Source organism: Haliotis rubra, unplaced genomic scaffold (assembly GCF_003918875.1).
Source record: "Haliotis rubra isolate DU_JTF1 unplaced genomic scaffold, ASM391887v1 Scf391, whole genome shotgun sequence".
Classification (NCBI taxonomy): domain Eukaryota; kingdom Metazoa; phylum Mollusca; class Gastropoda; order Lepetellida; family Haliotidae; genus Haliotis; species Haliotis rubra.
The window spans coordinates 82,678-97,802 of record NW_025767070.1 but is presented as its reverse complement, the minus strand read 5'-3'; the positions used below and the strand labels follow the sequence as shown (position 1 = coordinate 97,802).

The 15,125-nt window shown below is 40.1% G+C and overlaps 1 protein-coding gene across 1 annotated transcript; it reads left to right on the top strand.

Annotated features, from left to right (window-relative positions):
- Nucleotides 1-1,373: 1,373 nt before the first annotated feature.
- Nucleotides 1,374-14,241, top strand: LOC124286802 (cytochrome P450 3A29-like). The gene is made up of 14 exons (XM_046723238.1): nt 1,374-1,585; nt 2,319-2,406; nt 2,739-2,791; nt 3,731-3,827; nt 4,035-4,151; nt 4,490-4,578; nt 4,787-4,938; nt 7,324-7,460; nt 7,991-8,105; nt 8,327-8,484; nt 10,856-10,944; nt 11,430-11,567; nt 12,438-12,588; nt 13,596-14,241. Exons 1-14 carry the CDS (start codon nt 1,512-1,514, stop codon nt 13,671-13,673), a joined length of 1,536 nt encoding a protein of 511 aa, XP_046579194.1. The 5' UTR covers nt 1,374-1,511; the 3' UTR covers nt 13,674-14,241.
- The last annotated feature ends 884 nt before the right edge of the window (nt 14,242-15,125 follow it).

Sequence of the window (15,125 nt, the reverse complement as noted above, 5' to 3'; positions counted from 1 at the left end):
GTAACTGTCAACAAAATAAACAGCAGACTGCAGACGGCTTGCAGAGGGAGGGAGGGAGCCAATGACCTGTAACAGCGGCAGTGTTGGGTCATAAAGGTAAATGCACGTGCAGTTCATGATAGTTACCTGTGCACTGCACAGTGATAGACCGTTTGGATCATTCACATTGACTACTTCTAGCTGTCATCATGAAAGCTTATTCAGATGATGCTAAACGTTTAATTAGGAATGTGTTGATTTTTTTATAAAAAGAGAGCAAACGTAGCAAACCGATTTATAAGGTGTCGGATTACATGAAACGTACATAGCTGACCTACATTGACGAACGTTGACCTTTATGACCCAACACTGCCGCTGTTACAGGTCATTGGCTCCCTCCCTCCCTCTGCAAGCCGTCTGCGGTCTGCTGTTTATTTTGTTGACAGTTACATAGACAGATTCTTTAATACAAATGCATAAAATCGGTGACTTACAATGTGATTAGGTTGTCTGACAAAACATCCACTTGCACAGTTTGAGATCGATTGGGTCATTGGATGAAGAGATATTTACAAAAAACCGGGTCCACATGCATTTCATGCCAAACTATACGCGCGGAATCAATTTCATCGTCATGTAATGCACGTGCACTAGCCTACATCTGCTCTACCTTTCACAAACCAAATGGGTTTGCTCATTGCCGCGCACCGCCTACTTCTCATAAACACGTTCTCTGCGCCGGTCCAACTTAAACTTGTTTGCCAGTGGTATTCTCTCTATATAAGTACAGATAATGCACTGAGAACTATTCAAAGTCGACAAAAAGATAGGGGTCAATTACATCAATGATTCCTGCACATTGCTCATGAATCGCGGGCAAACAGTTTACTGTACACAGTTATTGAACTTTCACTTGTTGCCCATGAATAGTGAGGACAACTACGCCCGCGCTCCTGTTGACAGCTCCCATTATCTGTCAGACTCTGCTTTTACGACCGTCACTTGAATGCGTTGTCGTCTCCGTTGAAACGGGTATCACTGGGTTAAGCTGTTCCGTGTCTGACTAACCTGGGCTAGGTATAAATAGAGAACATAATCTGACAAGTAGATGTGTACTCTAACGTTCTCTCTCTTATAAGACATACCAACTTTCAGAGGGTAAGAGGGCACACTGGGGGCTTGATTTTCGAGTTTATTGAAATCTCAAAGCGTCAATGCTCCTTTGGGATTGTTTTGTGTTTGTAAGATAGATCTATTTTCGATAACATCATTCACGTAAGTCTAGTGGTGTCAGTGCAACTGATTACAATACACTGATCTGCGCATACGTTTGACCTGAGTTACAGAGTTACCCGAACTAGTTTCAGACCTTTCAACGACCCCTGTGACTCAGCTATTAGCAACACGTATATTCACAGCCGCACGGAGTTGGGCAAGCACAGTCGCGGGTGACCTTGCCTTTGAGCTGTTGTGTGTATTGGCAGCTTGGCGAAATAATTAAAGACTCATACGAAATCACCCATCCCATCAACATGGAGATCTTGGGCCTCGTGGACGTCCCGTTATTTGTCCTTCTAACCCTGGCGGTGGCCGTGCTGATCTATATGTGAGTACACAATACAGTGTGTGTGTGTGGTTTGTATTTGTGTGTGTGTGTGTGTGTTTTGTATTGGTATGTGTTTTGTAGTGTTAGTGTTAGTGTTTGTGTGTGTGTGTGTGTGTGTGTGTGTGTGTGTGTGTGTGTGTGTGTGTGTGTGTGTGTGTGTGTGTGTGTGTGTGTGACCTTTGGTGGAATACCTATCTCCAGGCGAATGTGTCAGGATGCATGTGTTGTAATCAGTACAGACTGAAGATTGAGGACAATGTTTATGGACATGCAACTTTTTATTCTGTATCGGTGACTTTTCGGCACAGATTCTAATGTTGTTGTAAAGCATGTGCTGTGATTTTCTATCGCCTTGAATGGTACTTGAGTTTTTCATGGCATTGGATGTAGACTACGAACAGACCAAGAAACACAAGAAATATAATATAGGGCGGAAATAGAGGCTCGGTAGTGTTTACTCTCAATAGATACAGGGATCATCTACGTAGAGGAAATTAGCACCCACATGGATTTATGTAGAAGGTAGTAGAAATACGCTTCCATGGAAATGCATATCATCTATCACTTTGCCTAGTGTGTGTGTGTGTGCCTTGAATCGTAGACACAATCCCCTGAAATCACACATACGATGTTTGAATACAGTTGTAAAGTGCTCATTTTGACCCATGTTTCCAAACACTCAGGAACCTTTCAGAGCCGGGCCTCATGCAATACAATGCTGCATATTTTTCAGACATGGAACCTGGAACTTCAATTACTTCAAGAAACAGGGCATCCCTGGACCAACACCGTTCCCTCATTTTGGCAACAGCTTCTCATTTGTAGGTTCAGTTAATTATTTGCTATACATTTTTAACTTTAATGATCAGATGTTAAGTAGGTTTTTTTGGCAGGAAATGACGATATCTGTGTGTATGATATAAAAAGAAGCAAAGCAAAACGTTTCACGTTTGGGAAATCATACTCAGGTCCCATTCCCATCTGAATATGAATGTCATGTCCAGCCTTTGTACATAGTATAGAATACATATGCATATCATTGTCTCTCCTTATTAACACCAACACTGATGATTTTATACCCAGAGAGACTGCATTCCATGGCACCATTCTTCAGAAATGACACAATACAGAAGCTTATTTTATTTATTTACAGTCTTTCTTCCACAAATTCAAAGAATGGAAACGACAGTATGGAAGTATATATGGGTAGGTTCATCTCATACACTTATTGATTTGACTTTGCACACGTCTTCCCTATGATCTGGACAGCAGAATCAGCATCCTGTTCTTGACGTTGTATGCATGGCAATCGGGAATAATGCTCGAAGCTACGGATTTGGTCAAGCAGGAATACCCTTCCTTCATCGCCTGTTTTTAAATTAGGTGTTATGACGTTTTAAATCTGTAAGTAATATTGTAGATACATATTTTAAAAAACACCTTTAAAATCTGTGGTTAAAAAATTTACTTGTGTACATCATCTGAGACTAAAGTGTTAACCTAAAAACACATATAAACTGTTTTAAAATTTCCCTGATCTTGTTTGAAAGACGTAAAGGAACACTGCAGAATGTGAAAGAAGCCCACTAATATGAATGCAGACTTGGTCTCGTCGCTACATGGCTGACATAATGCCAATGCGACGTAAAAGTTTAACTCACTCACTCACACAATCTAAAGGTAGTTTTCCAGAAGTTGGCCCGTTTCTGTAGCAATGTTACATTTAAAAGATAATGTATCTGAAGTTTTATGTCTTGGCCTCATCTACTTCTGTTATCAGTTACTTGTTCCTGAAGGTAGACACAAACCTTTCCACCCTCACTACCAGTTGGGATCCTGGGGTGGAATTAGTCCCCATGGAGTAATCTAGTCGACTGAAACGGATCTGATGGTCTGGCTTTATGACATGGCAGATTGTGTGACATCTTGCTCAGGTGTCGTTTCTGGTCGTTGATTCACCTCGTCTGTATGTAATAAGTTGCGGCGCGGCAGGGAATAACTGCTGAATAACACACAACTCACTCAGTCAAGATATTACTGTCCCAACTAGTCCACACATTTTTAAAGTTGAGATTTGTGGAATGGCAAAGAGTTATCCAATAGATTTTTTATATTTTCTCATACCATATTGTTTCTTGACCTAAGGATATTTATTGGAAGAACGCCAGCCTATGTTATATCGGATCTGGACATTCTGAAGGAGGTGTTTGTCAAGAGTTTCAACACTTTCAGAAACCGGATGGTAAACAATGCTTTCAAGTATCTTACCCATGACATTGTTGGAAATACAATTACGTTACTTTTGTAAAGGACAAGCACGGTAAAAATGTCTCTTTCTGAGTGCACGTCCTTGTAAATGAGGTATTCAATCGCACTATGATGTGAGAATATTATAACTGAATGTTGCATACATGTGTTTTATAAACCTTACTGTTCAATATGTTTCTAGAAATTCCCATTCGTGTCCTACCCAATGAATTTGGGCGTGTTTTTCTTGGACGATGAGCACTGGCGGAGGGTAAGAAGCATCATAACACCGAGCTTCAGCAGCGGCAAACTGAGGAAGGTGAGACACTGTAGTCCTTACTGTTGGGTAGATATCCCATGTAGAGATTCCGGATTAGGAAACGTAACCAGCCCCCTTTGCTTGTTGTGCGAGGATATGTACGTTATCGGATTTATCAGACACGTTTTTTGTTGTCGTAATGGATTGATGACTAAATAAACATGTGACACTATGCTGTTACAGATCTGATACAGATCTGTCCTTTAGTCCATAGGTGTATTATATATACCATATACATACATGCTGTGTCTGTCTGACTTAATACATTCTATATATGGTCCGGTTTTACAATACTACGACCAGTCCGTTGGTATATAGGTTATCTCTTTGGATTCTAGATGTGCGCTGCCATCAATGATTGCTCAAGCACTCTCACAAGTAACTTCTCTAAAGTCATTGGGAAAAACGAAGGAGTGACCGTGAAAGAGTAAGTATTGTGTTGACATGTCGAACTGTACTTTATAGTCGATCAATTCTGAAGAAATGGATATTCTTTACCTCGAGTATTACATGTACGCCATTTCATTCCTATTGTTAAACTATAAGCACGTGTTGCAGAACATGGACTTGGCAATGTGCGACATAACTTGTATTTATCTCGTTGAAAAACATAAATTTGTTGCAATGTTTTTCAGCTACTTTGGAGCTTACACAATGGACGTGATTTCACGGACTGCGTTTGGTATCAAAGTCGATTCTCAGAACGATTTCAACAATGAATTTGTCGCTAATGCTAAGATGATGTTTACACAGTCAAATCAGCGAACACTACTCGCAATACTAGCACGTAAGTACATACTCCCCACAGACATTTCTCTTCATTCAACAACCTTGTGTATAAATTCTACTGTTTTTTGGGGCACTGGGCAAATATATTTGTTTTAACAGGAAGTTATTTGATATGGACTTACAACGACATCTATCTTTTATCATGAGGCTGTGGGCTATGTATCTATAATGATATCTGTTTAACACAAGGGTATGGTGTGTGCAATTTCAACGATATATGTTGTTAACACAAGGGTATGGGGTTTGCAATTATACAGTTATCATGTTTCAACACTAGGGTATGGAATATGTACATCAATATCTGATTTCAACATGACGGTATGTGTTTTGCACTTCTAACGATATCTATTTAAAACGTGAGGGGAGTGGATATGCACTGATAACTATGTCGATTTTCGACACGAGGAAATGGATGGGCGTTAGGTTTTATCAAGGAACTGTTATAAGTGATTATGCTGTTAATCACCAACTGTTATGCTGGTGTTTTAACTTATAAATGAAATCTGTGAAAATAATGTAACAGTGCTGTTTATAATATCATTTGACTTACCTCAAAAGCCTGAACACGTCTTCCTGGCTCTTTTGAATTTCCTTATCTTCATAAAAACACGACCCCATTACTGGGATCATCCAACGCAACACCAAATCCCCGTCTCAAAGATCAATCAATACCCTTAATACAACCAGGGCAGGACTTTCTTTACATTTACAACATACATCAACACAAGAGGGTATGGCCAAACCAAGGTTGGAGGATTATCGATGACCTCATCATCATCATCATCATCATCATCATCATCACCATAACGCTCAACAATTTTCAAATTTCCGATTCACTTCCTGTGACACAGCCTTCCAATGATGAACCGTCCTTGTATGTTGAGTAGATATTGTGTATATACTATTCCAAAAAAGAAACGCATAACTGAGAAATATGTGTCGAAAATGTTGTATTTTCAAAAATATATAACTCGTCCACAAATAGACTTTAGTACATGAATTTTTACAGCAGTTTAGAAGAAGGTAATGCCTATACAACCAAGTGGATAATTTTAGATAACGGAGACGCTGAGCGCGATGGTGACCACGTAGCATGGTCCCGACGTCGGGTCTCCTGGCTCTCAGTCCAATCTCTCTCAGCGTGTTCCGTACAGTTTGACCGGATATCCTCCGAAGTCCAGGCACTCTGGCTGCTGTGCTCTCATCCGTGGCAGTACGATCACGCAAATGTAGTACTCGGATGTAGCGATCTTGTACCGACCTTGAAACTCCTTCAAAACGAATGCCGATTTCCGAAAGTAATCTGGATTTTTATAGCCACACAGTGCATGCTCTTTGCTGCACAATTTCAACTGGAAGGGGATTTCTGTTGGGTTGTGGCGATGCCTTTTTAATTCTTGCAAGAACTCTGTTCAAAATCAACATTTTCAGGTAAATTCATCAACACTTTTGTTACATATTTTGACGATTGTTTGAACACAATTGGCAAAAAATAGATTTTTAAAAATACAAAACGCCTATGCGTTTCTTTTTTGGGATAGTATATTTCACAACTTTTAAAGGTTAAAAAACAGGCCATACCTCGTATTCTCACTATCTGATAATGCACAGACGATATCTATAGAATTGTACCAGGCTTATAGAACATATGTCTTACAATAATGGAAAGGGTTTTGTCGCTTTTATATCGACCAAATCTCTATTTCGGAAAACCACATTTTGTTTTGTTTGTTTGTTTGTTGTTTTATGATGTACTGTTGTACATGAAACATTTTTCTATATGATGGTGATCTGTATATAATCGTGTCTGAAACATTTTTCTATATGATGGTGATCTGTATATAATCGTGTCTGAAACATTTTTCTATATGACGGTGATCTGTAAATAATCGTAACTGAAACATTTTTCTATATGACAGTGATCTGTATATAATCGTGTCTGAAACATTTTTCTATATGACGGAGATCTGTAAATAATCGTGTCTGAAACATTTTTCTATATGACGGTGATTATTGAAAGAGTTTTGTCGGCTATATTTCGACCTAATCATTATTTGGGGATCCCACATTATTCTTTTGTTTGTTGTTTTGTACCATATTGTTTTATATGACACATTTTTCTATATGACGGTGGTTTATAAATAATCGTGTCTGGACCAGACAAGCCAGTGCCTGACATCATGAGCATCGATATACAGAGTTGGGAATCGATGGCATACGTTAATCGAGACCACCCGATCCCGTCAGTCGCCTTTTACGACATGTATAGTTTGCTGGAAACCCTGATGTTCACGGGCTATCCAATACTAAGATGTCACGTCGTCATATATTTTCCAAGCCCACAATCGTTGAAACAGAATTCACTCGTTTTTGTCTTTTGCAGGCCTCTTTCCACCACTGGTGTGGGTTACCCGTAAGTTTGTGGGTGGATTATTTCCAAATAGATCCATACACTTTTTTCAAGCAAACATCTTGGAGATGATCAAACAACGACAGAACGACTCAAAGGAAAATCGAGAGGTAAGATATAAGTGGCTCCTTGGTGTGGTTTATTTCTGAAAACATGTGCTGATATATGGGTGTGCAAATAGGAAAGTGGAATTTGTTTTCTTGAACCGAGAGCCTAGACATTTAATAAAAAAACCATTTATAATGGAAAGTTACGTCTTTTTGCCATGTGTCATAGACAAGGAGCATGATAAAGTCATATTTGGTAAATAGTGAAACATTTATGTGCTCATTTTGTCACTTGACTATCAATATAGTTACAACACAAGATTTAAAAATGTGTTAGATATAGAATAGGTAACTAAGTTGACTAAATAGAAGCAGCTACAAAATATTTGCTAAGATAATTTCCATGACGTTAATACATAATATATGTAAACTATATCCTGCTTTGGAATTTCTAATAGTAGATCATTATTAGCCAGTGATTGTTTTCTACAGTCTCGTCATGGTTACCGTCTCATGGTATCATTATCCATTCATACAACATATATTCAATTTACATAGAATAAGTACATCAAGAAAGCATATGGTATTTACAGCAGAGAATCGACTTCCTGCAACTCTTGGTGGACGCTGAGACAACGGACGATACAGATAAACAAGTAAACGGTCATGCAGCCAATGGGCAGGCTTCAGAGAAACACACAGTAAGACGTGAGTACAGAAACACTTCTGAGTCTGCTCAGTGTTAACGTGGCTTTGAACAGCATGTCACTCATGTGGCGGGCAGTGACTTCGTGTATTGCATATCATCATGCATCGACAACGTGATCCACACTCGACTGTTCACTGCATTATACTTGTACTGTAGCTGAGCGAGGCGTTCAGTGTCTAATAGAAAACCCTGTGTGCATATTCTACGATTACTTTTACAGGCTTAACAACGGATGAAATAGTTGGCCAAGGGATATTGTTCTTCGTTGCTGGATACGAAACAACGGCTTCCACGCTGACCTTTGCATCGCACAGTCTAGCAATGAACCCGGATGCTCAGGAGAAGGCATATAATGAAATCAAAGAAATGCTTGGAAATGTCAGTATGAACCTTATGATATAGTACGAGCACACGCACTCTTGAGAAATTCATTCGAACACATTATTTTGTATGAATGCTTTCAGCTCATATACAAAGATGGAGGTAATTATTACAATGATGAATATAGCATAGGTACATTATATACACGTATTATTCAACATAACATAAGGAGCATGATGAAATACAGACATATTATCCATTAACCAGCAGTAGTATAGGGAATAGCGGTTCTATTACAGGTCCCCTGTAAGCGTTATTTTGTCCATCTCCGGCCCCTAGCGGAGTGAAAAATTAGGCGTGAATGATGTGGGGCCATCATTCGTCGTCCATGCAAAATCGTTTCTCTTTTAGAGATAATATATTGTTTACTAGAGCGGACAATTCGTCAGCATTACCAAGATTGGTACTACTATTTTTTCGACAACTTTGACAATCAATTAGAGATATGGTAGTACAAAAGTGTGACAAAGTAAGGACAACAAAGAGGCAGAGTGGAGTTTCGTTCTTGTTTAATATGGCATTTGTCAGAGGCCTGACTATCTGGGCAGGTTTGCTGGTGTCTCCCCTGCTGCTGTCCGCTGGTGTCTCTGTCCAACTCTGTTGCCGTTCGCCTCCCTGCCCTCTGTCTGACCATCTCCCCTTATATATACTCTTGGTCAGGCTTGGTGGCTGGCTGTTAATATGTCTTTAATTACCAATCAGTCTTGATGGCTGGACGTTAATGTGTCTTTAATTACCAGTCAGTCTTGATGGCTGGACGTTAAAGTGTCTTCAATGACCATAAATGATTTCTGATCACTGCCGTTGTTTACCATCGCTGGCACGTTTACGAGTTGACCAAAGACTGACTCATGTTGACAGGCCATAAAGGATTCAGTATCACCGCACTTGTTTGCAATGTCTTTCATGGTCACGTCGTTAATACATTTACATGCTGACTGGAGCCTGACCCATGGCGACAGGCGAAGGTGGTCATGACTATGTTACATTCGCACCAATGTAACTAAGAATTTTTCTTCTAGAAAAAATCTTTGGAGTAACTTGCGTTGTGTCTTCATTGATAGCTTCCGTCTAGATGTCGTCTACATGTCGTCTACATGCAGCTAGGTTTAAGAGGTTCGTTGCACCTGCATAGCATCCAGACCTTGGTACAATGACCATACTGCCGATGGTAGGACGCCACTCGTTGGTTCCTCCGTCGTTCTTCCTGACAGCAATAGTGCAGAGGGTAACTGCCCCTCACCCGGGGCTATCCGCCCGGTCAGCGCCACTTGGCACCATCTCTAAGTTTGGGGGTTCGGAAGTGTCTACCAAATCTTAGCTTTCTGGCGAGCCAGGGTCTATAAACTACACCTAGGATAATCATAGTGATGACTGCCAGAGTGACTATTACACCACATGTTATGAGAGCTTCACGTTCCTAGCCTCCCGTTCCAAAATTCCCATTCCAGTTATGTATGAGTGATAGTTCTTCAATAAGATGCTTCATAGGCATGGACTGCACATCTTTCATGTGCGGAGTCAAGTTCAGTTTCGCGGTGTTTCTAAACGTGGAATGAAAGGGTTCCCAAAGTAATGTATCTGAGACGTTAGGTAGCTTAATTAAATCAGTCCACTAGTCCTTAACTTCTAGTCTCTTATGATAATAAGGCATCAGCGTAAGATGGTCATTGGATCCCGAACATGTGCCATTCAACCGTATGAGGCCAAAGGGGGCGTTATTCTAACCGTTCGCGGATATGATATTTTGTCTGCATACTATAGTAAAATCTCACACCTTCACAGTGGTGACAATCCACTGACCATTATTTATATAGTGAGCCATTGGAATATTGCCTGTGGACTCATTTCGGAGTAACATCTAGTTATTATCTTATCTCAGTTTCTAGTAACCAGTGCAATGACACATAATTGACTGAAATTTAGGGGGTATAACGGGCTGACAACATGACAATATCCCATCATCGGGTTTGTGCAGGTACGTTGTTCTAAACCTTCACGCAATACATACTTGGTGCTCTCTACATTAATACCAATCATAGGCGATTCAATTTTGTACTTAGCAACCAAGCTGTTGTCCGCGTTACTCTGATTGTTACTTAATATCAGCAGCATTGGTAAGTTATGAATCTTATAGACCTTAAGTTATGAAATGCAAGCGCAGCTGTTTCAATGTCTCTATGACATTTATCCAGATAAGTATAATAAGTTTCTAATTTTAGAGCAAAAGTAATCAGCCATTTCAACCTAGTAGTAGTAATTTCATTTAACGTTTGAAACATTACATTTACAAAAAAAACATGCTACCACTGGCTAATCCAACTATCAACAAAACAGCAAGAAACATAGGTTTTGTCTTCTATCCTAGGAGGAACCAAACTACGACAACATTGGGAAACTGAAGTATCTGGACAACGTCATCACTGAGACGCTCAGACTCTACCCACCAGCTATTGCGTAAGTTCAAAAAAATAAATACAAATTTAAGCCCAGTCGTGACAGGTGTCATTTGTGTTGGATATCAACACTACACACAAAGAACTGACTTTGAGATAGGTATATTAAATATAGACGTCTTAAATGATGTTAGGTCTTCAAATAAAGTATGCCTGTTCACACACAAGAATAAAGTCATGGGTGATTTTATTGTTGTATCTAAGAAGCAACAAACAATTGCTCGATTCCCACAACCTGCGCGTATGCATATTTAAAGCCTCGACATCTGCCTTTTCCTTTCTTTACCGTGCATTCATCTGCATGACAATAAAGTGCATTTCCCGTTATTTACGGTGTGCAGTAGATGCGAGATGGGGCATTGTTTTGCAAGAGGGTGTCCAAGTCTATCATACACTTATGCGTCACGGTCATATTCGTCCAATGGAAAAACTATATACCGCGTGAAGTTCATATTAAAAATATTCAGAATTGATCGTGTATTTCAGATTGCATCGCAGAGCTTCTGAGAATATTCAGATCAAAGGCCTGACAATCTATGAGGGTCAAACTGTCTTCGCGCCTGTATTTGCACTACAGAGAGACCCTAATCTGTTCAAGGATCCACATTCCTTCAAACCTGAAAGGTAATTCCACCCTCAAACGTATCTAATGGTACTTCTGTCGTGACACCACAAACCAGGCAGCTGCTCACCCATTCTCTCACAAGCAGTGTGACATGGAATATATTCGCATGTACACACACTGACGCTGTTAACTGTTTGTGTCAGATCTTCAAAAGATCTAAGTATGTGAGCGTCAACAGATCCCCTTTCTCTGAGCTAAGTGTGCTTCAGTACATCCCCTTTCTTAGGTAAATGTGCTTGAACAGATCTCCTTTCTCAGCAGCTCAGTGTGCTTCAACAGCTCCCCCCCCCCCCCCCCCCCCCCTCCTTTGCTTAATAGACCGCCTCCGTGGTGTAGTGGTTAGAGCGTCCGCCCGGAGAGCGGAAGTTCGCGGGTTCGATCCCCGACTGCGTCATACCAAAAGACGTTAAAATATGGTACTTGTTGATCCCTGCCTGGCGTTCGGCATTAATGGGTACAACAAGGACTGGTCGGCTCGGAGTCAGTATAATGTGTCTGCGTGGGTATTCATGCTTCACTGCGGCATGGTATCTCAGTGAGCTAGCACTATAAAACCAGCTTAAGTCTAGGCTAGTACTAGCAGCCGCACATACACATACACACGCATGCACGTCGTCATATGAGCGAAATATTCTCAAGCACGACGTTAAACCCACTTTCACCTCACCTCACCTTAGCTTAATGTGCTTTGTTTCAATTCAGACTGCATCACTGAATACCAAACTTCATTTATCTGAGTGTCAGCAAAAGGGATGTCGTTAGCGTAGGTATTTTCATTTTCAGACAGATTGTGTGGAATATATGACCGAAGATATTTAATCAATGCAGTCCACAGATAATTCAATATTTTCCTTGCTGTGATTTTTCAGACACGATGAAAAATCAAACCCACTGTCCTTCTTGGCGTTCGGATACGGTCCAAGAATCTGTATTGGGATGCGTCTGGCTCTGGTTGAGGCTAAAATAGCCCTGGTTCATGTTCTGAGAGCTGTGAAGTTTGAACGTATGCAGGATACACAGGTATAAGAATTTCTGTATTCGTCATCATCATCATCATCATCATCATCATGTATTTCGTCATCTCAACGATTCTCATCTGCAACATCATCATCCACACTCCGAGGACAAGCGGATATAATTATCACATTTGGTATCTGTTTCGATGAATAATCGAGACTGATTATTCTCTGGCGTTTCATACTTTTACAAATATTCGTTTTCTTAGCATAAGGGATCACAAATGTTTGATGATGTACACAAATACATATATCTAAATGCAAACGATTCATTGACGTGAAATCTTGTATCTGTATAATGGTCAACTTATTCACTCTTTAAATAGTATTTTCGGAGAGTAACCATAAAATCCTTTCAAACTGCACTTCCGAGATTCAGAAGCTCACAGGATCTCTTTATCAGGACGGGCAGATTTCTGGCGATCTGACGAGGGCGCACAATTTGTCAGTTTTGTGATATAAATATCATTTCTTACAAACATATACTTTGTATCTGATATCAGAAAACAGTTCATTGATAAACATTACACCCGAGTTTAGAGATATTACAGTTAATGGGAGGTAACTATGTAGGAACGAAAGTACTGCCATTGTAAAATATGCATGCTAATAAACCCCTAGTTCTCTGGATGCTCTGAATAATAGAAGGGCATAGAAGGGGTTTTTTAGCCTAGAGAGACAACATATGGTCCTCACTCATTTTAAGTGAGTGAGTGAGTTTACGTCACATATACATTTGATGAACGTACTTAGTCTGTTCATCATAATGTACGTACTTAATCTATTCATTACGGTATGCGTACCTAGTCTGATTATCAAGATGGACTTACCTGCACCAGCGACATGTTGTCCTGTCCATAGCATGTTCTCATACGCCTATGTGGCGCGGTCACAACATTAAGTAGCCAATAATTAATTTTGACAATGACACAATGATAATACACTTGCGTCCTAATTACGCGACTAAATGTGAAAATCAACAGACATATAACATGAATCTTTTGTTTACAGGAAGTACTGACGTTTAATACGTCCAACCTTCTTCAACCAGAAAAGGACATCAAGCTGAAAGTATCTGCAAGATGCTGAGTAAGAGGCACCAGCAGTTCTGTTATGATAGCAACGGAGGGAAAACTATTGTACAATATTGTCTCATGATTCAGCCCTTGATGGGAGATGTGGGTGCAGAGAGACAGGCCGACGGACTAACAGACAGACAATGTGTTGTTCCAAATGATCTGTCTCCATTTGAATGACATGTACATCGTTGTATGCATTGTATGTATAACATACATGGTATACTATCCCACAAAAAAGAAACGCATAGGCCAGAAATCTGTTGCGAAAATGTTGTATTTTCAAACTCGTCCACAAATAGACTTTAGTGCATGAATTTTTGCATCAGTTTAGAAGAAGCCAATGTCTATACAACCAATTGGATAATTTTAGATAACGGAGACGCTGAGCGCCATTGCGACAACGTCGGGTCTACTGGCTCTCAACCTGTTACGTACAGTTGGACCTGATATCCACCGAAGTCCAGGCACCCTGGCTGCTGTGCTCTCACCTGTGGCAGTACGATCACGCAAATGTAGTACCCGGATGTACCGATCTTGGGCTGCAGTGGTGACTCGAGGTCTGCCTGTACGGGGACGGTCATTTGCTATACCTGTTTGGTTGTAACGAGACGTAAGCCGTGATATCGTGCTCAGACTAACATTCAGACGCCTGGCAACAGAAAATTAGTATGTTCCAGGTGCATTCTTTCAATGGCGATGTTCCGTGTCACAGCGTCAAGACGTGGCGTTGTGTTTTGACCTTGAAATTCCTTCAAAACGAATGCCGTTTTCCGAAAGTAATCTGGATCTTTAGAGCCAGACAGTGCATGCTTGTTGTGTTGTGGCGATTCTTTTTTAATCCTTGTAAGAAATCTCATCAAAATCAACATTTTCAGGTAAAGTCGATTTTTTACTTGTGCAATTGTGTAAAATCATGTTATCAACACTTTTGTTACATATTTGGACGATTGTTGGAACAAAATAGGAAATAAATAGATTTTTAAAAATACAAAACGCCTATGCATTTCCTTTTTGGGATAGTGTCTTAGGTTCCAGAAAAAGCTGTTGGTGGAAGTGATCAAATTTGGGCTCAACGTAACAAATAATGATGCTCGGACGTCATTGTGTCAGTAAATGCCTACTGACGTCCCACCCTATTTATCCATCTTCAAAGTACCATATGTGAAATAAAATTGCCATTGTCTCACACGAAAAAAGTATTCAAAAGGAATATCAGTCTTCACCCACATTACAAACCACATTATACCTTGAATGAAGAATGAAAGCTTTGTCCGCATTTGTGCTCAAGTAGGCTGTGTATTGGCAAATAAATTGTATTGCAATATATTGCGATTCAGGTACCCGTATTGCGATGTATGGTCAACTGATGTGTTTGACAGTGAGTGACACTAATTGTGCATGACAATCCTTTGTTCTACATAATCAGTCCCTTAAGATATATGTTATGGTTCTGATAACAGCA